This window comes from Lathamus discolor, chromosome 4 (genome assembly GCF_037157495.1).
Source record: "Lathamus discolor isolate bLatDis1 chromosome 4, bLatDis1.hap1, whole genome shotgun sequence".
In the NCBI taxonomy this organism is placed as follows: Eukaryota; Metazoa; Chordata; class Aves; order Psittaciformes; family Psittacidae; genus Lathamus; species Lathamus discolor.
In genome coordinates, this window is record NC_088887.1 from 45,497,194 (window position 1) to 45,524,477 (window position 27,284).

At 41.2% G+C, this 27,284-nt stretch overlaps 1 protein-coding gene across 1 annotated transcript in view; it reads right to left on the bottom strand.

Moving 5' to 3' along the window:
- The window catches only part of SMS (spermine synthase), a 51,116-nt gene that overhangs the window by 10,722 nt on the left and 13,110 nt on the right, over positions 1-27,284 (bottom strand). The window contains exons 3-9 of the mRNA XM_065677294.1: positions 13,246-13,339; positions 12,221-12,285; positions 8,434-8,609; positions 6,393-6,549; positions 5,385-5,472; positions 4,424-4,538; positions 3,829-3,908 (exon numbers count right to left, since the gene is read on the bottom strand). Of these exons, the coding sequence (XP_065533366.1) occupies positions 3,829-3,908; positions 4,424-4,538; positions 5,385-5,472; positions 6,393-6,549; positions 8,434-8,609; positions 12,221-12,285; positions 13,246-13,339 (775 nt within the window). The remainder of the gene's footprint in view (positions 1-3,828; positions 3,909-4,423; positions 4,539-5,384; positions 5,473-6,392; positions 6,550-8,433; positions 8,610-12,220; positions 12,286-13,245; positions 13,340-27,284) is intronic.

Genomic DNA, 27,284 nt, shown 5'->3' on the forward strand with positions numbered 1-27,284 from the left:
TATGGCTGACTGGGTTTAAACCACGACAGCAACTTATAAAGCATAGTTTCACAGCTGTTGGGACAATATTCATGTGCTACTTTAAAGGTGCAGGCTGGTGACACTTCAGAAAAAAGCCACAAATGTATCACACTGGTATAGTATCTAAGCTTACACATATTCCATTTAAGCTAAAAAAAAATAAAAAAATAAAAAATCACTTGAGCAATCTAAAGATCATACTGGCTTTTAGAAGGTCCAGAGTTGAAGTAGGACCCTGGGATACATCAAGTTCTTACATCCTCACTGACTCCCACTTTTCTTCCCTGCAATGGTTGGAAACCTGTAACTGCCTCCCCTTGCAGAAGGCAACACTGAGCACCTCACAGACCCAGACCTATATTACATTACTAAACACTTGAAAGCACCAGCTTCAGAAGGAGAAGGAAGAAAAGAAATATAGCAAGTCATGTGACCCTTTAAGCATCAGCATAGTGGTAATATGTTCAACAGTAAGCTTTCAAAAGCAAAGTAAGTCTTAAACTTATAGACTTTAAGGCTTAAGTCTTAAACTTACAGACAGGGCTGAAAGTTCTGCAGGCTAAGGGCCCTAAAGGTCACCCCTCTCTGTCCAGGTCCTGTGTAGGCTACAAGACTCTCAATATGGATCACACAGCTGAAAAAGCACAGGCATGAAAAGCAAAGCTGCTATTTATACAAGAAAATTGTTGCTCTCACTGTGATTACTATTTGTGGCTGTACAGAGCAAGTATGAAGGTTTTTTCCCCCCCACAATATATGTAAGTACAGACTCATAGCAGCAAAAAGTAAGGCCCATAAAAATGCCCTTTCTACCTTTCCAGTGGTGAAACGAGCAAAAAGTCCCTCCTTCAACCCTAAAACTGGCCACATATGTTCCTGCATCCCCTAGGAATATGAATAATCTGAAGAACCTTTCACAGGCAGAATTTCTCTAAACTGCCACACAATATTAGTTACCAGTCTCCATCTAGTGGTGAAAGTATATTCTGCATTAGCATTCAAAGACTACTTTGAGGATCACCATGGCATCCCGAGGAACAACCACCTGTGTCAGAGTAACATGCCAAAAAAATAATTATTTTGATAATTTCAGATAAATTATATCTATCTAGAGTTAGACAGCTCTACACCCTGCCTGCTGTCAATTCGTGTGCTGAAAAGAACATTTTCCAAAACTTGTGCAGACCTCAAAGAAGAGGTGATAAGCATTCTCATTTATTTTTTTCCAGCAGTGGCATTTAGAAAGTCAGGCCGCAATACAGCAAGTGAAAGGCTGGCATTTTGTGAACAGAAATCCACTTTTGGGTAAAGCATTTCTTGAGCACTGAAATAAATTACATTCTCACAAGTTGCACAAGGTAACCCCTGCAAGCAGAACTATCAGAGGAAAGGCTACAAACTACAGAAGTTTCAAATATCTACACAACATAATGCCAAGGCAGAATTCGCAATTGTAGCTACTGGGCAGTAGCCAGCAGGACAATGACTCTTGCAGCTTCTCTCCTGTGATACACTTCCCCATCATCACGAAGGTCAGGCTCTAACAAATTGGTGGACATTCCCTCCCCCCCAGTTACTTTTCTTGATAACATTTAACATATTTTACACTTCAAGAAAGCTGGGAAGGAGGAGGGGGGAGGGAGGGTGAGGGTAGGAACAATGGGACAGTTGGAACAAAAGTAACTTAAATTCCCAGTTTTAACACACAGAAGTAAAAGCCCCTGACATGTAACAGCTACCAACATCAGAGAATTCAAAACCATTTATGCGTTCCCAGCATGTGACTAATCTCAGCTATGAAAGTCTGTAGCGGTCATGTTTCAACTTCTGTTTAACCCAATCCTCTGGATATTCAGTTTCAAATAGTTTAATGCAAAACTTAAAGGAAGTTGTAGACAGCTGATTTTATTTAAAGCACACCTACAAGTTTATTTTTCTTATTATCAAACTCGTGAGCTCTGAGGGTTTTCCTCTTTGTTTTCGTTTTCAAATCAGCCCAACTGGGAAGAAGCTACAAGAACCAAATGGGCTGGGTAATGTATCAGTAGATATACCAAAAAATATGTTTGCCCCAATATTAGTTTTGCCTTTTCAGCACCCTCAAGAAGACAACGCTGCCAGAATGCACTATTTCTATACTCCAGCCCTTTCACTGGCTACCAGCTAGCCACAAGTCAAAATACATGTCACTTCAGTTTTAATACTGTTTGTTTTCCATCCTGCCACATCCCACCTTGTTGCTTTGGGACTGTGAAACTGATATTGCAGTTTCACAACAGCTTAAATCTGCCAGAACCAGTTCTACTGCTACTACCCTTTCTTCCTGTGCAACCAGAGATACTGCTGAGTTACCTCTTTCCATCAGGACAAGACAGAGCTGCACCAGTCTCTCAGCCTCTGCTGGTTTAAGCTGAGACTGAACAACCTCCCTGTACCCTGGCTGCAGCACAGCCATCACTCCACATTCCAGCACATGCTTCTTCCCAGAGTCCCTCTGCAAAGTCCGACAACTACCGGTTCTAAAGACATACATTTACATATGTTCTAACAAAGTCGGCTAGTCTCACTGTGTACAAGTATGACAACTGGCAACAGAAACGCTTGCTCTGTCCAAAAGCTGCAGTGCCCTTTCAATATGAAAGTCTGCCATAAATATTTCCACTATTAACACAAAAGCCATTAATACTTATAGTATGATACAAACCGTATTACTCATAGCTTACATTTCAACCACAAAATAATTTATCTTGCCCATACAACTCAACAAGCATTTTAAAACAAAGTAGCACATTAAAGTTGCCAAAAACCTCCTTCTATGAATTTTGCTTTTCTTTATAAATCTATCCCAATTTTACAGTAAATCAGTTCCTTTACACTCAAACTCTACACTGATAGGAACAGAGCTCAAAAGCTTAATTTTAGTCAGATTATTTCAGAGCTTACCAAGATTACTTTAAAATGCTGTACGGATGTTCCATGCACCAGAAAACTAGTTAGGGTATAGGTATGACAAAAGAAATACAGCTTTGGAGACTTTTATTTCACTCAATTGTCTGCTGTATCTCATCACATTTTTGTAGAATTACACACAACTTTGTGGCATTCTGAATTCAGGATTGCATACAAGAAAAGTATCTTCAGATGAAAGCTATACCACAATAATATTACCCATGAGTTAGCTACACTGTAACAAGTACACAAATCTTAATTTTTTATTTTAAAATAAGAGTTGCATGAAAAACTTCATACACAAGGACAAAATCTTATTTACAACTATATATAATACTTCACAAAATGCCAAGCACTGTAACCACCATTCAACTGCTCAAAATCTGTTTTGCAGAAGCCAAAACAGTAACTTACATTAGGAGTGGATAGCAAGCAAAAAAGAGACTACTTACTCCCAAATGACTAATTTTCTCATCCCATTGCACCTATTTCAAATTCTTACACCTTTATGGATGACAGATTTTCATGTCTTACACTCTACAACCAGAAACATTAGCTTAAAATCCTTGTAGCTGTTTATAAAATACATCTGTTCTCCTTTTCCAAGAACTGCCTACAGCTAAAATATTCTGTAGTATGCCCAGCTGATTCTTGAAATTATGCTTTTCAATTCAAAGACGCAAGCACTACAAATTCAGGTGAAATGATGAAAAAAGACGAGTCAGTCAGACAAAGCCCAATGAGTGGTTAAAAGTAGGAAGCCAGCTAGTAGGTTATTTTTAAATATATACACACACACCTGAAACATGCAGATTGTAAAAAGATATTGCTGTGTATCTATTACATCCAGGTTCATACCTGTGTGAAGTATTTTCCATCTTGTTTCAGGACCTTCATTGAGAGGTCAAGAATCAACCGCAGAAATTCCCACGTGGAATCTGCAAGAGAGTATGATTTAAAACAGAACAGCACATTATTGACTTGTTCCCTATTACATATTCAAGACTTGCAATGTATCTACTGTTTAAAAAGTAGCTATCCTGTATCTTAAAAACCAAACCAAAACTTAAACCAGCAAGAAAAAGAACAGTAAAACCCCCCACACAACCTATACATAACGGCAATGATGGTAGAAGTATATATTTCTCTTGACAGTAATTTTCCAGATGCTTCCAAATTTACTGGAGCATGAACTTCCCAAATACTTCCTCAAGAGTTACATGAGTTCATACATGAATTTAAAAAAAGACCTAGTCACTTGCTAGTTTTTTCTTAACATTCAAGAAAAATCCATGAACAACAAATATGTTACTATCATTCTTTGCCTCTCAGATTTGCTATTAAAAAAGGCAAGAATCAAGTGTTTTTGCTGCAAGCTGCCAACTATTACACAGCAAAAGGCCAGAAACATGGAAAATCCTCAGAGTTTAAGAAAATAAATTAGAAGATTAACCTTCTTCTGGAGATGTGGAGATTGGAACAGCTGTCAGATCATTAATTACGTAATCAAACATCCTTCCTTCTTTGGCATACCTCTTCAATACAGGAATACAGTCTTCAATCAAAACCTGTAAGAACGAAATACTGTAGTCCTCTAAATACCCTAAAACTGACAAAGGAACAAATGTGGATTCACAGGAATTAAGAGGAGGGCGAAAGTATGTAATTAAGCAATGCATTTAATTTTAGGCTCAATTTTCGACTTCTTATATAAAAAGGAACAGCAGTTGTAGGAATTACAACGACAACACTGGCAATAAGGGACTGATTTTCCTAGCTCTGTCACTGATTGCTGGGTGACCACAGTTCTATTTACCAAATGGTAACAACAATTAGCAGTCCCCTGACATAAAATATTTGTATGAAGGGCCACATGTGTAGTACCATGCTACTTCTCTGTTAATCTGTTGTGTGCCTTTTTTTAGCTCACATCTGTAAATAAGTATGAGAGCACATTAAGGAGCAGTAATGAAAACAAAAAATTCACAGGAAGATCTCAGATTACACCCGGACTAGTTCGTAGTGTCTGTCAGATAAAGCACTTACATACAAATTCAGATATTCTTAACAGCACAGGACAACTAACTTACACATGCATTTTTCTATCTTTTCATCAGTTTAAGGAATGATGTTTAACACTGCATCCTTACAGTTACTTCTTTTTTATTTGCAAGCTAGGCAATAAACAGGCTCCCATTTCAAATTCCTTAAAAGCTATATATAATTCTTTTTAAGAGTTTGAAAATAGAGTTACAATATTTTGACACCAATACTTATTTCCAAAAGAGGAAATCCTTCCCAGAATTGAGAAAGATCAGAAAACTTTTCCCCAAAACTTTACCATAGCAGTCTTCAAGGCTAGATGCAACTGTATTTGAAGTATCACTTCTAATGAAAGAAAACAAAAACATTACCTGATAGCACTCTCCATTCAGATTGTCTAAGACATCTCCACATGTTTTACGCATGTATTTTTTACACCCGTCGATCACCATTTGGTCAATGTTTGAAGCTGGTTAAGGCATTCTACATTCCAGAAATAATACAGGTAACAGTTTCTATTTCTTCAGAAAGAAATTCTCAAAAAAGATGACATTCAAAGGAATAAGACGTATATCTTGGTATACATATTGCAACAGCCAACCTTATGTATTCACCTCCAGATTCAGTTAGAAGTTTAGGAATGCTTCTTTTTGTTTTTAAGCACTATTTATGATGCTTTAGGCTACCATTACTGTGAAAGCTTGAAATGTGAACAACAGGATGGTGTACTTAAAAACCCCATAAAGCTAAACTAAGTTAAGATTTTAACCTATATTTGCAAACCAATTCTTTTTAGTTTCTAACAAGGGGATCTCAAAACCTAGGGTGATCATATGGCTAACAGTGGTTTATATTACAAACTATTTGAATTACAGAATGTTGAAAACCTGATTTGTATCATTATGTTTAAGACAGGGCAAGAGTAGGTCATTCTGCCACCAACACAGTTCACTGAGTCCTGATGTTCCTTTTTTCTTCTAGATTAATTTTTTGTAGCATTTTTATAGCATTAATTTTTCTATAGCATTCTTTAGAAAAACAGAAGAACCCAAGAAGGCAGGATTCAGCTGAAACCAGAGACTTGACAGACCTGTCTTCTGTTATCAGAGAAAATATCAGTCTGGTAACATAAATGTTTCCAGTTCTATGTAAATTGCTATCCAAGAGTTATACTATGGATTGAGAACCTGAAAGAAGGTGTTACATAATGACATACAAATATACAGTCACTGGGTCTCTCTAAGCTGACAAAAAGAAATTTCATTTTAAATTCTATCTCCTCATGAAAATCAGAACCTGACAGTTAACTGTGTTCAATGCTAGGACATCACCAGAAAATGCAGGCTGAAAATGTTGAAATCAATTATCAGTCAAAGGATATCTCTACCATAGTAACCATCTTTGGCTTCAGTTTGACTATCTCATACAATATACCTCCATCACCTCCTCCTAGGATTAGCACTTCTTTCCCAGTGTAGTCTTCCTTTCCGCTGCCCATTATGGCTTGAGTATATGCCAGGTCACTCTCTGCCAGATCTGGATGAAAGGAAGAGAAAGAGTTGGACAGAAACATTACATCTTTAATTCTCATTAATTAGTATAATAAAGACCAAAGTAAGAGCACCTACAGAAACATCCTAGCTCCCAGAGACAGTTGAGGTAACAAGAGGTTGGTGATTTAGCAAAGCTAGTAAGATCCTCCTCAGAATCCCACACAGCATTAGTATTAGGGCAAACCCAACAATAGCCATTTCACATTAGGAAGTACTGTGCGGCAAGAGAAAAAGTTATAGAGCAAAACTGTCAGCATTTCAGACAGTCATCCACGCTTGATACTTCAGTGAGTTTTTACCTAGGACTAGTGCTGCAAGAAACAAATCACGAGATTTTGTGAAAGCACACTCTGGATGCCAACTAAAAAGTACAACCTAGATGCACCCCAGTAGATCCCTGCACAGAAGTGTGACTTAACACGTAACTGCTGAAAAGCCCTGAAACATGCTTTCTAGTTGACTTACTCTTTATTAGCTCCAAAGCAGGCAACAATGCTCCAAAGCTGTAATAACATATCTGAGCTACAAGGGCAAACCTTTGTGCAGCAGCACATCATGGAATACCCTATCATTCTGGCTGGCAATCAGCACTTCGCTTGTAAGTGTACAATAACAAAATGACACAAAGCAGTATTTTAAAATCCCATGGCAGGTAAATAAATAATGGCATACTTCCCTTTCTGTAAGGAACACTGTGACAACATTCAAACAAAACCTTATCTCCATATGAAACTGATAAAAGTTTCTGGCTAGAAGTATGGAATGCCTAGTTTGGTGATTTCAAATACAATTCTAACTGAATTAGAAAACACCTTGCTAATGAAATTCAGTAACACTTTTCAACTGCCATCTGCACAGAAATCCCCGACAGCTGCAGAAAGCTAAATGAACAGTTAGAGGTATTTCTGGTGATTTTGAAAATCTATAGTCAAATTTCTTAACTACTCTGCCATTAGACTGAAATTAGGTATTCTATCCCTAGATAGCAACATGCCTCATTAACATCAGTTAGTACTTTTCAACATAAGTCCTGAGAGATTTTACAAAGCCTACCCTTCCTTGATGTCTAGATTTTCTAACAAGCTGCACTCTTACCCAGTTTGAAAGAACAGTAGCTTCTCCCAAGTTCACTTTCAAAATTACAAAGCTGGGCAGACACAGAGTACCACATACACAGACAATCTCATAAGGTTCGGTTATTCTTCTCATTAACTTAAAGAGTTCACCTGAGCATTTTGAAGGAGACAAAGTCAGATGATGTTCACCTACAAAGCAGCTAAATAGCTTAAGATACAGTTGTCCTGTACCTCACCAAGCAAGTCATTCCTCTAGAGAATCAAGGGAACAGCAGGTTTACACAGACACACCTGCCCCCCAGCTCCTACTTCTTCCTATTTCTGTAGAATTCCACTGCATTTTGGAGGCTGACAAAGTAGCTTATTTTACTGTCAAGAAGAAGCCCTCAAGAGGTTGGACTTGCAACAAACAAGTAAAAGCTTAAATGAAAGGAGCAGAGTAAGCTCTCCCAGACAACACTGACTTCTACAGTCACAACACCTTCGGAAATTTTTTTTGTATTCTAGATTTTACATTGCTCAGATTTCCTGATTAAAATGCTTTATACAGAGAAACATATTTTACTTTATATAGAGGAACATATATGTGGGTACACGCATGCATCCCTGCCCATGGCAGGGGATGATCTTAAGGTCCTTTCCAACCCTAACTATTCTATGATTCTGTGAATGTAGCTTCCAACATTAGAACCATGACTGCTAGTAATCTATTAAAACTGTCCCATAGTGAGATAGAAAACTACACTTGCTACATTTTCAGACAGAAGATCCTGAAATGAGATAATACGTACTGACATCCCCACTGAGGATAAGAATATTCCCAAACTGTTTCGAATGCAGGATTTTAATATTTTGAAAGGGTGAATCTTCATCATAAACAACTTCATCTATGTCGTACTCCACCAGGCGCCCATCAGCTGTGGGCCAGTATCTATCGATGACACCTCCCCTCAAAATGGCTGGCAATCTAGAAAGAAATAATAAGAAAAAGTATTGCAAAACATTTGAGAATGTTTATTAAAAAAAATCCCTCTAGACATAGTGTGGATTCACCATAATAAATACTGAAAAGAGGGATCTAAGAAAATTTGCAAGATTTAACACTCAACAGATAAGCCTACCAGCCATATGTTAAATACACATAACTTGTTAAGGCACTGATGAAACATTATATGGTGGTTCTTTATGTACAACTTCTATAATATGTACACGAATCTCTCTACCCTTAGAGGATATTTACATAACATGGCTAGAAACTGATAAAATACGAAAGCAGACTTCAGACCAAAAAAACATGACAAAACCTCTTCCCATCTTCAGCTCAGCTAAGAACGCCATTTCTTTGGGTTAGTGGACCTCACCCTCCTACAGTTGTACTGAGAGACATTTTAAATACATACACAAAAAGTGAACTACTACAGTGTTTCAAATCGAGCCAGGTCACCCTGCAGTTTGTAAGCACAAACCCTGGTATCAGCTGACAGTTTGTGTTACTTTTAAAAGGCAGTTTGAGCACCTGCATAGGTTGCTTTGGTTTTGCTGTCTGTATGGTTTTTATATTCTATATAGAGGTATCTTTCTCCAAATCACTACTTCACGTGTAAGGACAAACTATATTTGAAGTGGCAGTGAACGACCAAAATGATCGCATTCCATTTCAAGCAAAATGTGCAGATACAGAGTAAATGAGATTTCCCACACACTTGAAAGTTAAAAGCCTTCTTTCCCTACCCAGGAGGGTGTAGCAGAAGACCAGAAAGACAAGATGGTTTTAAATTCACTAGTGATTCTCAGTGAGCATTCCAGAAATATCTTTTACCCTCAGTGAGCCGCCAGATGGCAGCACATAGTGAGAGCAAGACCATCTATTCACTACATCAAAACAACTAAAGGTAGGAACAACTTTCCCAGCAGTATTAATCCTAGGACAGCTGCATGTGTGAAGCTAACACGAGAAGGATGCAAACACATTTACTTTGACGGGTGTGTGACAAGATCCATACCAGATCCGTTGCTGTAGGAAGTTCATCTTCCTATACCAAGGTAACCAAATTTATCTAGATCATTTCAGGCAGACCTTTTTCCTGATCCATTTTTAACAAGTTCCTATCATAGGGATTCCACAAACTCTTAATATCATATTTCAGTATTAGAATACCCTCAGAGAGTGTGCTTCTCCCTGATATACACATATATTTGCAGACTGTGTGCCAGGTGAGGATTTACCAGTACAAATAAAGCAAGACAACTACCTTTCTTTTACACACAACTATACTACACCTTGAATGTTCTCTGTAATTACTTTTCAAATCACTACCACTGCACTTGTGGTCTTGTACAGCCTTCAGATAACTTTCTACTGTAGCACTGCTTCTCAGATTTCCCACTCCGTTGTTTGCTCCTTTGCTTTACAGAATCTTGTTGATTTTACACTTCTTTTTACTTTTCTCAAAGTACTTCCACTTCTCTGTTCTTTAAAGCACCTCCTACACCTTCCAGCAAGTGCATGCCTGCAGTAAGTGCTCTTTGGCTTTGAGTTGCCAGTCACTGCCACTCACCAGGAAGACACCAACATGAACTGTTTTCTTCCAGATCCCTGGGAAACTCCAGCATGAATGAATGCTGTTTCAGCAGCAGGCAATGAATCACAGTCAGCAACCGTACAGTTCAATGTATAACCTTGTATTCAAAGTCAACCAAAATGACAGAAGGCTTGCAAAGCCTCCCTCCTTTAGTTATATTAAAACACTTCTATCTTCTTGGCAGGGCCCTGAAGCACAGAGGTTCTGCTGGCATTTTTGCCAAAAGTGCCCAAGGCCAGCACAAAAAGCCACAGCAGGGACAGAGCTGTCAGAGAAAGAGCTGTGGGAAACCTTAACAGGGAAGGGCCTTCTCCATAGGCTTGAGCTTTGTTTTAGCTTCAGCCCTTACCCCTAGTCCCTGTCCAATCTACTGGGCAGCTCTGTCCATACCTGCCCAAGTATTTCACCAGTCCTTGACACCTACTACCTCAGTCTCAGAGGTGCCTCAATACTACAGCCCATCCTGGCAGCCACAGGGCTGGGGCTGACCCTGGTCACCATCTACAGCCCTGTTCACCTTGTCGACAAGCTACGGGATGTGGCCTAACAGGCTGGTTCATGCCCTGGCCTATCCTCCTGACACCCTTGCTCTCCAGCCCTTCCAGAATAGTCTGCACTCACTTCCAGATTCCATTTTCTCCCACCATTTCATGCAACCACTGCAGCAAATTCAAAAAATAATCCTTGCCCAAAGCAACAATACTGGAGATGAAGCTTGCCAATATGAAAAACCTCACATGATCTTCAATAAATTCAAAATATTGGGGGGAAAGCCACATCTCTAAATTGCAGAGGTATCAATTTGATGGATGGACCACTCGGTGGATAAAGAACTAGCTGGACGGCCACACACAAAGAGTTGTAGTCAATGGCTTGATGTTCGGTTGGAGACCGGTAACGAGTGGTGTCCCTCAGGGATCGGTGTTGGGACCAGTCTTGTTTAACATCTTCGTCGCTGACATGGACAGTGGGATTGAGTGCGCCCTCACCAAATTTGCCGATGACACCAAGCTGTGTGGTCCGGTTGATATGCTGGAGGGAAGGGATGCCATCCAGAGGGACCTTGACACACTTGTGAGGTGGGCTGATGCCAACCTTATGAAGTTCAACCACAACAAGTGCAAGGTCCTACACCTGGGTCGGAGCAATCCCAGGCACAGCTACAGGTTGGGCAAAGAAGAGATTCAGAGCAGCCCTGCAGAGAAGGACTTGGGGGTGCTGGTCAATGACAAAATGAACATGAGCCGCCAGTGTGCACTCGCAGCCCAGAAAGCCAACCGTATCCTAGGCTGCACCAAAAGGAGCATGACCAGCAGGTCGAAGGAGGTGATCCTGCCCCTCTACTCTGCTCTTGTGAGACCTCACCTGGAGTATTGTGTGCAGTTCTGGTGTCCTCAACATAAAAAGGACATGGAACTGCTGGAACAAGTCCAGAGGAGGGCCACGAGGATGATCAGGGGACTGGAGCACCTCCCCTATGAAGACAGGCTGAGGAAGTTGGGGCTGTTCAGCCCGGAGAAGAGAAGGCTGCGTGGGGACCTCATAGCAGCCTTCCAGTATCTGAAGGGGGCCTATAGGGATGCTGGGGAGGGACTCTTTGTCAGGGACTGTAGTGACAGGACAAGGGATAACGGGTTAAAACTTAAACAGGGGAAGTTTAAATTGGATATAAGGAGGAAATTCTTTCCTGTTAGGGTGGTGAGACACTGGAATTGGTTGCCCAGGGAGGTTGTGAGTGCTCCATCCCTGGCACTGTTCAAGGCCAGGTTGGACGAAGCCTTGTGTGGGATGGTTTAGTGTGAGATGTCCCTGTCCATGACACGGGGGTTGGAACTAGATGATCCTGAGGTCCTTTCCAACCCTAACTATTCTATGATTCTATATGCATGAATACGTACTCCAGGCTATTCATCACAGTACAACAAAGCATAATTTGCTTATTACCTTTAGCAACTATGCAGACAAGCCACATATAGAAGTAGATGTCTGAACTTACCGTTTCACCCTTTTTATGTTACCATGAAACAACTCTTTCATTCTCTCTTCTACTCTGTTTAGAAGCTGAAAAAAAAAATAGCAAACAAGAGGTGGAAATTATAGGCAATCATTTGATGTAAAGTAAATTAGGCTACTTGGAAAGCAATAAATAGGAGCACCTATACAGAAAGACTTTTAAATGTAACATTAGAAGCCTATGAATAACCAGCTGGTCACCTTAGCCTTGTTACTGTCAAGAATGTGCATACTGTAGCAGCTGTCATCACTGGTTTTAGTTCCCATCCAAGGTAACATAGCCAGATCTTTCAGGCACAGCCAAACAAGGAACATGAGAACCCTGTAAGTTACATTCCTGTCAAAGCAGTGGCCTATTCCCTTGCAATGTCCAGTTTCTGGAGCCTTCATATCAGGGAAGATGAAATTATTTTTCTCTATGGGGAAGAAGTTACTGTATAGAGGCTCCCTATCTGTCAGATTACAGAAGGAAAAAAAATAATCCATATCACCAGGTTACAGGTTGAGGATCACTTCTGCTGCACTACCCTGGGTACTCAAAGAGACCTGAGCCCTAGCCAAGGCTGGTTATGTCTTTACAACTCTCACAGCAAACAACACGAGGCTTGGGACATGCAAAATAGAGTGTGTGCATTCATATGTGTATGCAACTACAAAAGGTGTAGTGAGGATGAAATTCTTTACAATGAGGGTGGTAAAAGACTGGCACACATTGCCCAGAGATGTGATGGATGCTCCACCCCTGAAAGACGTTCAGGGCCAGGCTGGATGTGGTTCTGGGCAATGTGATCTAGTTAAAGATGTTCCTGCTCAGTGCAGAGGGGGTTGGGCTAGATGACTTCTGAAGGTCCCTCCCAACCAAAACTAAGATTCTATGTTCATCTGTAAGCACTCAGGTTTGAACTAACCTTGATATTTAAAAATCTTTTACCAAAACACACTTTGACAAACCTGAAGGGGGCTCCCCACGCAGTTTGAGAAACCTAGGAAGATAAGCATCACTCATACCTGATCAACTTCCTCTCTTCCTTTTGTATAATCACTGTAGCTCTGCAGATCCACCAACACTAATCCATGAGGGTGAATTCTCAAATTGGCAAAACTACAAAATAAAGAGATATGATTTTATTATTAAAACTTAAAATGAGTAAAGAAAGACTGAAATTGGTTACATTAAATTCAGAAAGCACGTTTCTTTTTCCAGCCATCTGTAACTGTTGGCAGGGCCAGCTCTGGTCTTCCTATGCAAGTCACTAAGCAGCAAAGTTGAAAAAGCACACCAGTCACTACATAACTAATAAAACCAGGAGGCAGCAAGGCAGCTCTTTAAATAAGGCTACTTCAGTTGTGTTGGTTTTGATTTTTAATTGAAATCAAGCCTCATAAAAACAGCTGAACATTTTCCTTTCCTCTGCCTTCCTTCTCATTCCTTGGGGTTTTGTTTGTTTGTTTTTAACTTTATAGCTACTATACACGGAGACAGTGTTCACATTCAGAGCTGAACGAAAATTTCTAAGTGAGAAAGTGTTCTGGAGCAAACCATGGCTTTGACTGGCAAAGAAATTAGAGTAGCAAACTTTCACTGATGAATACAGATGCAAGATAGACAAAACTCCTACTATGTATTGTATTACAGGAACATTTAAAGATCAAAGAGCATGGATGGCTTCACCATGCAAGGTGTTAGCTGGACAAACAGAAGACCTTCAAGAACTTGCAACAAACAAAACCAAAAGGACTATGAGGAAGGACATAAAAAAATATAAAGAGTAGCAGAAGTGATATTCTTTCCATACTAGGGAGGGGAGAAGACAGTAAGAATCAGAAAGGCTATGAGGAACTAACAGACGGAGGAGAACGGAAGTATACACTGAAAGAGGAGAGCAGAGGGGATAGGAACAGCTGAGCTAAGCAAGCAGGGTATTCAGGGATGGAAACTCCATAGTACAACACAAAGAAACCGCAGGTAAAGTTGCATACAGTTCTTTGAATGCCCCTTTCTTTGCTTATCTGCTTTTATCACCCCATTCAGCCTCAAAGGCAAACCACAAACCAGCTCTTGTTGAGACAGAAAGTTTAGGTGACCTCTTATCTCCCCACCATTCCCACCTTTCTGTGTCACTTCCAGAGCTCCCTGACTAAACTGTCTCAGTATAAACACCATCTTTCCCGTGGTGGTTGAACCTTGACAAGCAAACACGCTTAGCTGCAGTCAGACAGGAAATACTAAATATCCTGTGTTATCTGAAAATTATAATTTTTAGTAACTAAAGTGGTCACGTTGTGAAAATGACTAAAGTGATTCAAGAATAAAAACACTGTTGCTGGCTTTGGGCAGCAGTGATCTGCAGCTGTGATGTTTTTAGCAGCTGACAAGCTAGGATGTCACCCGCTTCTCTACAAAAGATGAGCCTGGGAAGCCTTGGGCTTTCTAGAAGACTTAACACATGGATCTTGCCTTAAGGAGGAAAGATTCTTCTAACAAGACACCCACAGGAACGCTGTGTTTTGTTTCCACCTCCCCAGTACCTGCAGATTGTCACAAAGCGACCCTCCCAACACCTACTCAGCGACTGTCCACTAGGTGTCCTCCCGACAACTGTTTTTGATTAGAAACTACAAAACATCTTGTGCTCCCGATGAGCATTAAGAGTAACCACAGAAAAGCCTTAAAATATGCATTCTCCCCACACTAGGAAATTACTCCTGCACAAAACAAAACACAGTATTTTACTCTGATGAAAGGATGAGCAGTTTACAGAGAGTTTGTGGGTCAGGGTTAAAGGGAAAACAGCCGTGGGAGACATTACTGTGGGGATCTGTTACAGACCACCTGATGAAGGAGAACCTGCGGATGAAGCACTCTACAGACAGATAGGAAAAGCCTCACGCTCGCAGGCCCTTGTTCTCACGGGGGCACTTCAACCACCCTGACATCTGTTGGAACGATGGCACTGCACGGCACAAGCAATCCAGGAGGTTCCTCGATTGTGTGGAAAACAACTTCCTTCTGCAAGTGACAGAGGAGCCGACAAGGAGAGGTGCCATGCTTGACCTCGTGCTCACCAACAGGGAAGGGCTTGTTGAGAATGTGATGCTCCAGGTCAGCCTTGGATGCAGCGATCACGAGATGGTTGAATTTGAGATCCCCAGGACAGTGAGAAGAGCGTGTAGCAAGCTCACTGCCCGGGACTTCAAGAGAGCAGACTTTGGCCTCTTCAGGAGCCTGCTTAGTAAGGTTCCATGGGATATAGCCCTAGGGGGCAGGGGGGCCCAAGACTGTTGGTTGATATTCAAGGATCACCTGCTACAAGCTCAGGAGTGCTGCATCCCAACTAGAAGGAAGTGCAGCAGGAGGGCCACGAGGCCTCCTTGGATGGATAAGGAGCTGCTGAGGAAAATTCAAAGGAAAAAAGAGGCTCATAAAAGGTGGAAGCAAGGACAGGCGTCCTGGGAAGAGTACAGGGATGTTGTCTGGGAAGCTAGGGACCAGGTTAGGAAGGCTAAGGCCCAGTTAGAATTAAACCTAGCCAGGGATGTTAAGGATAACAGGAAGGGATTCTACAGGTACATTGCAAACAAAAAACAGACTAGGGACAACACAGGCCCCCTGAGGAAGCTCTCGGGAGAACTGGCTACACAGGATGTGGAGAAGGCTGAGCTTCTGAATGACTTCTTCGCCTCAGTCTTCACTGGCAAAGGCTCTGACCGCACCACCCAAGCCTTAGAAGGCAGACACAGGGACAGTGAGAATGAAGACCTTGGGCCCACTGTGGGAGAGGATCTGGTTTGAGACCATCTTAAAAATCTGAAAGTGCACAAGTCCATGGGACCCGATGAAATCCATCCACGGGTCCTGAAGGAGCTGGCGAATGAAGTTGCTAAGCCACTGGCCATCATATTTGAAAAATCATGGCAGTCAGGTGAAGTTCCCAACAACTGGAAAAAGGGAAATATAACCCCCATTTTCAAGAAGGGGAAAATGGATGACCCCGGGGAACTACAGACCAGTCAGTCTCACCTCTGTGCCTGGCAAGATCTTGGAGCACATTCTCCTGGAAGGCATGCTAAGGCACATGAAAAACAACAAGGTGCTTGGTGACAGCCAGCATGGCTTCACTAAGGGGAAATCCTGCCTGACCAATTTGGTGGCCTTCTATGATGGGGCTACAGAACTGATGGACAGGGGTAGAGCAGTTGACATCATCTACCTGGACTTGTGCAAAGCATTTGACACTGTCCCACACAACATCCTTCTCTCTAAATTGGAGAGATATCAATTTGATGGATGGACCACTTGGTGGATAAAGAACTGGCTGGATGGCCACACACAAAGAGTTGTGGTCAATGGCTCAATGTCTGTCTGGAGACCGGTAACGAGTGGTGTCCCTCAGGGATCGGTGTTGGGACCAGTCTTGTTTAACATCTTTGTCTGTGACATGGACAGTGGGACTGAGTGCGCCCCTCACCAAGTTTGCCAATGACACCAAGCAGTGTGGTTCGGTTGATATGCTGGAGGGAAGGGATGCCATCCAGAGGGACCTTGACACACTTGTGAGGTGGGCTGATGCCAACCTAATGAAGTTCAACCACGACAAGTGCAAGGTCCTACACCTGGGTCGGAGCAAGCCCAGGCACAGCTACAGATTGGGCAAAGAAGAGATTCAGAGCGGCCCTCCGGAGAAGGACTTCGGGGTGTTCGTTGATGAGAAAACGCACTTGGCAGCCCAGAAAGCCAACCGTATCCTGGGCTGCATCAAAAGCAGCGTGACCAGCAGGTCGAAGGAGGTGATCCTGCCCCTCTACTCTGCTCTTGTGAGACCTCACCTGGAGTACTGTGTGCAGTTCTGGTGTCCTCAACATAAAAAGGACATGGAACTGTTGGAACAAGTCCAGAGGAGGGCCACGAGGATGATCAGGGGACTGGAGCACCTCCCATATGAAGAGAGGCTGAGGAAGTTGGGGCTGTTCAGCCTGGAGACAAGAAGGCTGCGTGGAGACCTCATAGCAGCCTTCCAGTATCTGAAGGGGGCCTATAGGGATGCTGGGGAGGGATTCTTCATTAGGGACTGCAGTGACAGGACAAGGGGTAACGGGTTAAAACTTAAACAGGGGAAGTTTAGATTGGATATAAGGAAGAAGTTATTTCCTGTGAGGGTGGTGAGGCACTGGAATGGGTCGCCCAGGGAGGTTGTGAGTGCTCCATCCCTGGCAGTGTTCAAGGCCAGGCTGGACGAAGCCTTGTGTGGGATGGTTTAGTGTGAGGTGTCCCTGCCCATGGCAGGGGGGGTTGGAACTAGATGATCTTGAGGTCCTTTCCAGCCCTAACTACTCTATGATTCTATGAACACAGAGTAGTCAAGAAGTAAACAAAGATGATTTTTTCTGCCCTGTTTTTGTAACTTTCACGTGGAGTGGTAGTTAAAAAAGACTTAAGAGACTGGGTTTCAGCTAATTTAAAGAATTCATGATATTACCAAGGCAGCTTTCTCTCTTGCAAGCTATATAAGGAAGTGTTTCAGGAGAATCAGCAAATTCATTCTACTGCACTCCTGACAAAACCAAAGTAAAGGAGGCAGCTCTTCTGAACTTCAGCAACCACTTCACCTGCATCTTTCAGGATACCGCACCCCACTTGCTGGTGACTGTCACAGTTCAGTACTTTTGATACATGGGCCACTTCATACTTTGCATAGCGACCACACCACCTTACAGCTTAAGGTGATGTTCCAAGCAGTAGTAATAAAACACAAGTAGGACCATTAAAAAATAATAGTAAGAAGGCATACTCCCAGTCTCACTCCCATCTCTGTGGGGCTTCAGAGGTTTTAAATACATCTGTCTGAACCAAAGGGACTCAAACTGTGTACTTCTCCAGAGTCTTTCAGCACTCAGCATAGAGGGAATGGCTACTGCACAGGACAGCTCTGGAGAAAGTCCTACCAGGATTTTGTCTATGTGATTTTCATGTCAGCAAAGGTTTGCTTTGTACTGTGCCTAACATCAAAGGAAAATAAAATAGCCAGTTATAAGCACAGGAACAAACAGCATTATCATAATACTCTAGGAGATATCTTCCGTTTGTTTGTTGGGTTTTTTTTCCTTCATTTTATTAAAGAAGGACAAAAGAACAGCTCATTAGATGGAAGCACTGGTCTTTCCAGCAGGTTTTGGATGCAACCTTTCATAGTGAAAAGGGATGTTTCTAGTGACATCCACAGTCCTACTGCAGGCCCTCAGAGCTGAGGCACTGCAGATAGAAATGAGTATTTGCAGCTCCTTAGACATGACCGTGAACTTTCAAGTTCTCCAGTATCTGCCACAGTGTCAGAAATATCTGCAGTGTTAGAAAAACTTTTTATCAGTTTATTCTTGTATTCCAGGAGTTGCCGTTAACACAAGCAACAGATTGTCCCATGACTTGAGCTCTTTCAAATTCCTTTGTAACAGAATCACATAGCTGTCATAAGATTTGACAGCTGACATTGTTTTCACTTCCCCTGTGACTGCATGAAATAGTTCCGCAGTAGGGGATGTTACCACCATTGCTTTGAGGTTTTTTTAATTTTTTGGATGGGAGGCAGAGAGGAGCATTGCTCTGAGAAGTACAACCCCAAAACTTCAGACTTACTGTAAATGATATGACAGCATTACAGTACAGAGACAGTAACACTGCAGAACTCATTAAATTGTTACCTCTACCACAACTGCAAGGTCCTGACACCTGAGGGTAGAGATGAAAAGCAGGCACCATTCTGGAGCATTGTAGTGGGACAAAAATTCAAGTTTTGAGTGTTGGGCCAATAGTCTTAGACAGTTAATTTACGGTGAACAACCTTGACTGAAACTCAAAATCCTTAAAGAAGGCAATACAGTTCAGGGTTGGTTATACCTTGGTTAAGTCACTCCCAGTTGGAAATTAACACTCATAATAACCTAAAATGTCTGTAAAGATTTAAAGACACAGCAAACAGTAGAAGTGTACATTCAAAAAAGTGACCAGTCTAGTAGCATTAACTCAGCAGCAGCAGGCCAAGGCTGAACCACAAAAGACTTATTGGCTTCAATCAGCAGGGAGCAAAAGGCTATGCTGGCTTTTGCTACTTTACATTTGCTTGCCTGGCAGTAAGCATGTGAATGCAGTTTAGCAGCAGCTCTTTAAATATTTGAATAAGGTTTTTAAGAACCACAATACTACAGTTTCCATTTCTACCTAAGAAAATATAGTAAAGATTACAAATCAAAATGAGGGGAAAAAGCAGTGAAAAAATAAAAAATAAAAAATGAAGTTTTCTTCAAATGTCTTCCCTCCTGCCTTACTGAAAAATTTAATTCCCGATTTCAAAATAAACCACCTGCAACACCTTTGGTGTGTGCTCACATGTACTTATCATAAAAGCATCTCTCCATTAGGAGACAAAACCCCCACTTCCTGTTGCACCTGCATACCTATCTTCTAGGGTAGTACTAAACCTTTTTGTGCTTGGAGTCTCAGCTACACATAGTTCTAGTACTGCATCTTGCCACCTGAACAACAGATGTCAAGAAATAAATATCAACTGCACAAATCAGAAAGTAACTTTGAGAAAGGTTTTGGATGAGTATCCTCTGTTTAAAAAGAACCAGAAGCACAGAGATCAATACATTCTAAACCAATCTGTGTATTCTACCTTAGTTACTCCTATTGGGTAAGAAACACTGCAATCCCACATAGCTAAAAATTATTTGGAAAATTATTTCCCCCACACCATCCCCAAAGAATAAAATTGTATAGGCAGACAGGTGCCTACAAACTCCCCTTCACCTGCCGAAGCTTTTATCTGCTGACAGACTAACTTTGAATCACTACAGAATATAGTTCAAGGATTTGAAAAATGGTTTGCCAACAAAAGCATCATTGTCAAATTACTCAGTGAGGGAGGAAATGAGAACCTGCTTATACTGGGAAATTCCTAAATATAAAAAGAATTGTTGATATGGCATTATTTCAATAAAGCACACACTTAAAAAAATAAAAAAATGCTCTTCATTAGAGAGGGACCTTAAGGAATTAAGCAACCACAGTTTTTCACTATACCATTATACCTGTTCTCTTTTTACAAAATAGGGTAACTCAACCAATGAAAGCTATCACAGTTCTAAACTGTTGCTGATTCCTAGCAACTGCTTCCTATTCTTCAGCCCATATTTGCACTCTGGGTAACTCCCTGAATAAGCTGGTACATTTCAGCCTGAAACAAAAAGCTGAGGAATGTTCATCCTGCTCCTTTAAAATATATTGACTAGGTTGTTGAGTGGTTAGCAACAGACTAACAGAAAAGTAAAAACACCCCTCCCTTCATGGTGTTAACATGTTCATCATCATCTCAGTGACACACAAAACAGCTTCAACCGGATAAATCCTGCACTGTTGTGAATGCTAGTAGGATTACATATTCTCTAAACAAAAATTCAGACACAAAACAGAAGATAAAAATGGATTTATGCATAAGGGAGGTCAAAGCTTTTGTATAACAATCATCCACTGTAAAAACAGTGATTTTAGGTTTCATTTTTGTGGTATCTTAAAGACCTTTCAAGCTGAACATGATAAAAGAGGGAGCAAGAGAAAAATCTCATAGCTGTACACAGCACTTAACAGGAGTGCTTGCTCACAAGCAATGATGCCATTAGAATATAATGTTAGCTGAGAAGATGCCCAACAATTTGCAAAGATTGGCTTTCACAATTTTTTCCTTACCCTAGATTTTATTCTTTTTAATCTGTTAAGATATAATGGGCCCTATGACTCTGCACAAAGTATACATTATATATATATGCATCATATACATTAAGAAAGACATTCTGAACTTTTAACTGTCCAGTCTAAGTTAGAATGACACTTCAGTGAAAGCATGCTGCTTCAGGTGACCCTGAAAACATTCAGGAAATTATATGAAAACACACAGCTCAAGGAAACAAGACTGAGGGGGCCCTGAAACTCAGACAGAGCTCCTTCTGCATGTTCTCCAACCAGTGCTGGAAAGCCAAATAAAGCATATCCATCCCCAGTAGGGACATGGCCCCAGACAGGGACTTGAGTACCTCAAGTGAGTCATTTCCTGCCCTGCTCTAGAGCCTTGTGTTGACAAGGCCATTAATAAATGTTTTCAGTAGAACTTCCCTCAATTAGGTCTTTTGTCAGAGTAAATCACAAAGTAAATGGACCAGGTAGAGTTACCACATGTGACTTTTGCTTGCTTAGCTTCAGACAAAGGAGAACAGGGAGCTGTTGCTTTGGTAATGACAACAGGAAAGCATGGCTTAATCCCCAAATCAAAACCAATTCGTTTAACAGCCCAGGCCTCAACAGGGTTGTTCACCCAGTATCTTTGTCAGAAACAAAGTTTTGTTAAATTGTGGGCACTGCTGTTGATAACCCATAGCACAGGGCCCGCTGCAGGCTATAGGGGTTATTCTTTGCAGACTCTGGAGTGTAGATATTCTTTAGCAACACATTACTATCTCAACTATTTCTTTTTTCTGGGATTAGTACCTATTTTATTACATCAGCTGCACATCTCTGTCTTGTAATGGCTCAGTCACCTGGTTAAAAAAGTGTTTGTATGTGCACACTCACAAACCCCCAACTCACTTGCATAGAGGGCCAATTCACACATCTTTCATCCTGGGAAACTGCTGGTGACATACCTACTTTCCTTCACATTTCCACCCCCACCTTCTACTACAAACTATTTCATTTCCAGAAGCACCCTGTTTTGAAGGGAAGGAAAAGTCTGCATGCCCTGGTATTTCTTCCTATGTGTGCCAGATAGGGTTTTTTTAATTAGCTTAAATTCTTATATATATTAGGTCTCAAAATGCAGACAAATTTGCTAGTACTAAACCAAAGCCCTTTTTAATTATTATCAAATCCCCCATATTTCAAGGCCAGGTTGGACAAAGCCTTGGGTGAGATGGTTTAGTGTGAGGTGTCCCTGCCCATAGCAGGGGGTTGGAACTAGATGACCTTAAGGTCCTTTCCAACCCTAACTATTTCATGTATGTTGAAGAGTGGAAAGTAAGAATGAACTGGTGAAATGGTGCTGTTTTGTAGAGGTTAACTGTCTGGTCTCTATTGGACTTTTGAGTGTTCACACCCTTATTTATATCAACTAACCAAAACGGCATCAACTGACAGTAGCAGGAATAGTCTATTTAAGGCTGCCTTAAAATATATGCAGTTTAAGTGATCTGAAAGCTCAAGAAATCAAAACTGCTGAGATCCCAAAACTCACAGGAAGTTCTGCACATGCTACTGTTCCCAAATTCAGAGTTTAACGAGACAGGCAAAACACAGAAAAGTACTTTTTAGCTAGACAACTTATTGTCTGTCAGCTAGTGAGTAATTTCCAGGGAATATAAATCCAGTATGCACTGGAGTTCAGATGCCAATGAATATACCAAGAGAAAGTAATAACCATTCTTTATTAATTTACATTTAACACTGCACCAGAAAAAACAGACACTTCCAAAGCAAATAATCTTCTCTTAATGTTCAGCTCTTCCATGCACTCCTGTTCTTTGTTCTTCAGTTTTTGAGGCTGTATCGCAAACTGCAATTTGTTATTATATTTAGTATACTTTCCTGCATAGCTTCTACTAACAGCTCAACTATTTCCAGACCTGTATTGTATTAGAACTTTGAGAACTTATTTTGCAAGGATTCAAAATGGCATTTGCTAATGGAGACTCTGAATTGATAACACCTGTACACATTTTAACATTAATCTGATACCAGTAATTTGAAATTAAAACCAAGCTCATCTAAAACTTTTTAACGGTTAACCATATTTCTGCTGGTGGAGTCTATTCACAGTTGGATTAGTGAGGCAGACAGTGAAGCACAGTACACATAGCGTAAGAGGGAAAGCAAGGCTGCAGCACTTGCATGTTTACAGGAAGAAGGGGAGACCACTACACCTGCCTGCTAAAACAAAGGACAGTGACAGAGCAAGTCAGTCAGCCCCCATGAATGAGGCAACCCAAAAATGGTGCTGAAGACCATGTCTGCCCCAGTGTTTAGAGCATCTTTGAGTCCAAATTTTTTCCTGAAACTCAGTATTCTCTATCATATTTCTGACTGTCAATTATAAAGATGAATGGCATGTCCAGCATTATAAGGTTAAACAGATGAGAACCAGTACTTCACTAAACTTGTTGCACTCAGCCCAGAAGGCTCTAGGAGACGAGCATTCCCCAAAAACCTACAGGCCACATCCTTTCTTACATCACCTAGCCCCAGCTCTCCCTGCAGCCCCCATGGTATTCCTGTGGCCCCAAGACAGTAAGTGAGGTTCCTTCCTTAACCCACCAAGTGCAATATCAAAGCATCTGAAGTGATGCAAGGGCTCTGCAGCAATCACCAGGGAAGTGTTTTTAAGCCAACTGTACACACTGCATGCCCTGGAGTGCGGCATGAGGGTTTTATGTGAGAAAAGGCTACTTGATTACTTGATACAACTGTGAAAGCACAAGCTGCCGAGACTGTGCAGCCTCAGCAACAATGCCTTTTGGAAAACGACTCTGGGACAAACCAACCCAAGACCCTGCCAGCTGTCAAACTGTTGGATGTAGCCCTAAGGAAGAAATCCAAGCACCAACCTGGCTGTCTGCAGCAGTATAGATGCCCGAGTGATTGCCCTTGGTCGGTGCACAGAGGCAAGAGGTAACCAAGACCCAGCATAACAGACCGTCAATTATTTCCTTGCAGGAAGGCCACTAGGCCCATCTCTCTTATCTTCACCTTCCCACAACAGTAAGAATACTATGAACTATCCTCTGGTGCAAAAGTTTAAGTTGCATTTAAAAGTAGTGAAGAGCTGAACAATTCAAAGTGTCTAGCTGCTGGAAGACACAAGATCAACAAAACACACACGAAAGAACCCATTTAAAAATCAGAATGAGTACTGAGCAACTGCTAAAGCAAATTACACATGGCTTCCCAGAAACAGAATCTCATTTTCTCCACCCCTCCCCCCATGCTATCTACCCAAGGACTGGTCTGAAAAGCATTAAAAAAAAAAAACAAAACTAACAAGATTGAATTTATAGTTCTCCAGCATGTTGAATTCCCAAGCTTATACTCAGAGCATCTAGGATATCCCCCTCCAGGGCTCTGTTTTACCATGGTAAAAACTTACTTGACCAACTTACTTCTGCCACAATGACCACAATGTACACCAGGGCACAGGTTTGTCTTTCCCATGAAGTCTTCCCCACCTCTTCTATACAGACACATCAACTCTTACATACTCCTCTCCCCCTTCAAACATTCATTGGTATTATACACTAGCACTTGAGGAAGACACTGGAATCTGGAGCAACAAGTATTTCAGTTGGCAGTATAGTAAGAGAAATAATACTTTAAAATTCAGAGTTTTTCAAGGCCCTTAGAGATGCTTCTAGATGTCGGTTATCTTCTGGAAAGGTTATACAACAGACATCTTTTCTAGAAAGTTCAAAACACAGGTAATTTAACTCTGGAAACTGCTCCTTTAGAAGAGACTGCCTTCCAACAGAGAAATGATCAGATAAGACTGCAAAAAGGAAAGCAAATTTGAGGATTCACATTTCATGTCACTTTCAAACTCAAGGAAACACTGGAACGCAAAATGATGCCATGTAATCAAAGAAAGCCAACCTTTAAATCTTTCAAGTCCTTTTTACTTTTAGATATTTTACCTTTTAATTGTTCTGAATTCATGTATACTTGATATTACATTTTCAGGAGTAAATACAAGCTTAAACCAGTACAGAGGAAAGCCAACACCAGAGGAGTTAAGATACCACCTTTTGCTATATTTTCACAGACAAAATGTTATCCAGAACAGGAATCTTGATCAAATTATTCAGGAAAAATATAAAAGCATACATAACTAAAGAGAGTAGAAAGACTACCAAAAAAAAAAAAAAAAAGCAAAAGCAGGTTTCTCTAAGCCTATCAAGCATTAAAAAAAAAAAAACCCAACCAAAAAAACAAAAACCAAGTAATTTTAATCAGAAAAAGATAGTATCACATTTGAAAAGCTAACTGAAATGTCTCAAGAACTTCATGGAGCATGACTATAAAAGATACAAACTTAGTACTAAAGGTAACAAGTAAGCTGATAAGAGTCAAGTGAGGCCCCAAGTTTACAACACTGGTGGTCTACACTACTTTAAATACAATACAGAGAGCTGTACACACAAATATGTTTACACACAGTAAACAGACAAATTTCAGCAGGTAACACACCTGCCAACAATCTGAGCTATCCTTCTAGGGATACTGGTTCTCTCATTTAAGAAAGAACTTAAAAATCCTTGGGCAATTCTCATATGTTTGGAGTGTGACCAAATGAGGTACTTAACAGGACACCTAAGAGAAGATAACTGAAATAAATGTCAATTTGTTGGCTAACTCCAACCCTGAAGAACAAAGTATAAGGAGATTTAAAAAAAAAAAAAACCACAACAAAAACACAAACACCACAAACCAGCCAACAACAAAAAAAACCCACCAAAAACAAAACCAAAACAACAAACCACAAACCAAAAGCAGTGACTACCACAACAGATGTCAGGAACAAATAACTGAGTAACTGGAAACAAATGAAGTGCAATAAAATTACAGTAGTTACTAACAAACAGGCCAAATATGTGTCCGTAATTAACCCTGATACTGTAAAGCATCTTCAGAAAATAGAGCTAATGTGGCTTTGCTTACCTGTTTATCCCAGCAGATTCTGCTTATGTGTCACTAATGACACTAGCCATCTTTGTCATGCTGTTAGTTACTTCAATAGCTGCTTGAGAATTCCATAGATTCACAGAATTGTTAGTGTTGGGAGGGACCTCTTGGAATCATCTAATCCAACCCCCCTGCCAAGGCAGGGCCACCTACAGCAGGTTACACAGGATCATATCCAGGCAGGCTTTGAATGTCTCCAGAGAGGGAGACTCCACAACATCACTGGGCAGCCTGTTCTAGTGCTCTGCCATTGTCAACATTAAATAAAGTTCTTCATATTGAGGTTGAAACATCTTGTGTTTTAGTTTATGGCCACTGCTCCTTGTCCTGGGCATCACTATAAGGAGTCTGCTACCATCCTCTTGGCACTCACCTTTGAGATAGTCATATGCATTAATTAGATCCCTTTTCAGCAGTCACTTCTCTAGAATAAACAGGCCCAGCTCCTGCAATCTTTCCTTGTAAGAGATGCTCCAGACCCATGGTCATCCTTGTGGCCCTCCATTGGACCCTCTACAGTAGCTCCTTGTCTTTCTTGCACTGAGGAGCCCAGAACTGGACACAGTACTCCAGATGTGGCCTCTCCAGGGTTATGTAGAGGGGGATGATCACCTCCCTCAATCTGCTGGCCACAGTCCTCCCAATGCACTCTAGTATACTACTGGCCCTCCTGACCACAAGGTCACACTGGTGGCTCATAGTTAACTTATCTACCAACATTCCCAAGTACTTCCAAGCTGAACTGCTCTCTAGTAGTTCAGCTCCCAACCTGTACTGGTGCTTGGGGTTGGTTCTTCCTCCCCAGATGTAGTACCCTACTCTTGCCCTTGTTGAACCTCACTGGTTTCTCTTTGCCTAATTCTCCAGCCTACTGAGGTCCTGCTGAACAGCACAGCCTGCAGGTGCATCAGCCACTTCTCCCAGCTTAGTATCAGTAAACTTGAAGCCCTTCACCCAGGTCACTGATAAGTTGACTAAGACCAGACCTGGGGAACACCACTGACTACAGGCCTCCAACTGGCTTCTAATCAGTAGACTGCAATCCTCTGAACTCTGCCATTCAGACAATTTCTGATCCAATTTACTGTCCATTCATCAAACTCACATTTCCCAAGCTTACCTACAAAGATGTAATGGGAGACAGTGTGCAAGTGAAGCATGTAAAGTGTTTAAAAAGCATATTCAAAAGACAGGGACAGAAACGTTTATTATTCACATGCTGCAGTTAGGATTTAATTTAGACATACTCAATTAACAAAAGAATTACAAATACTTT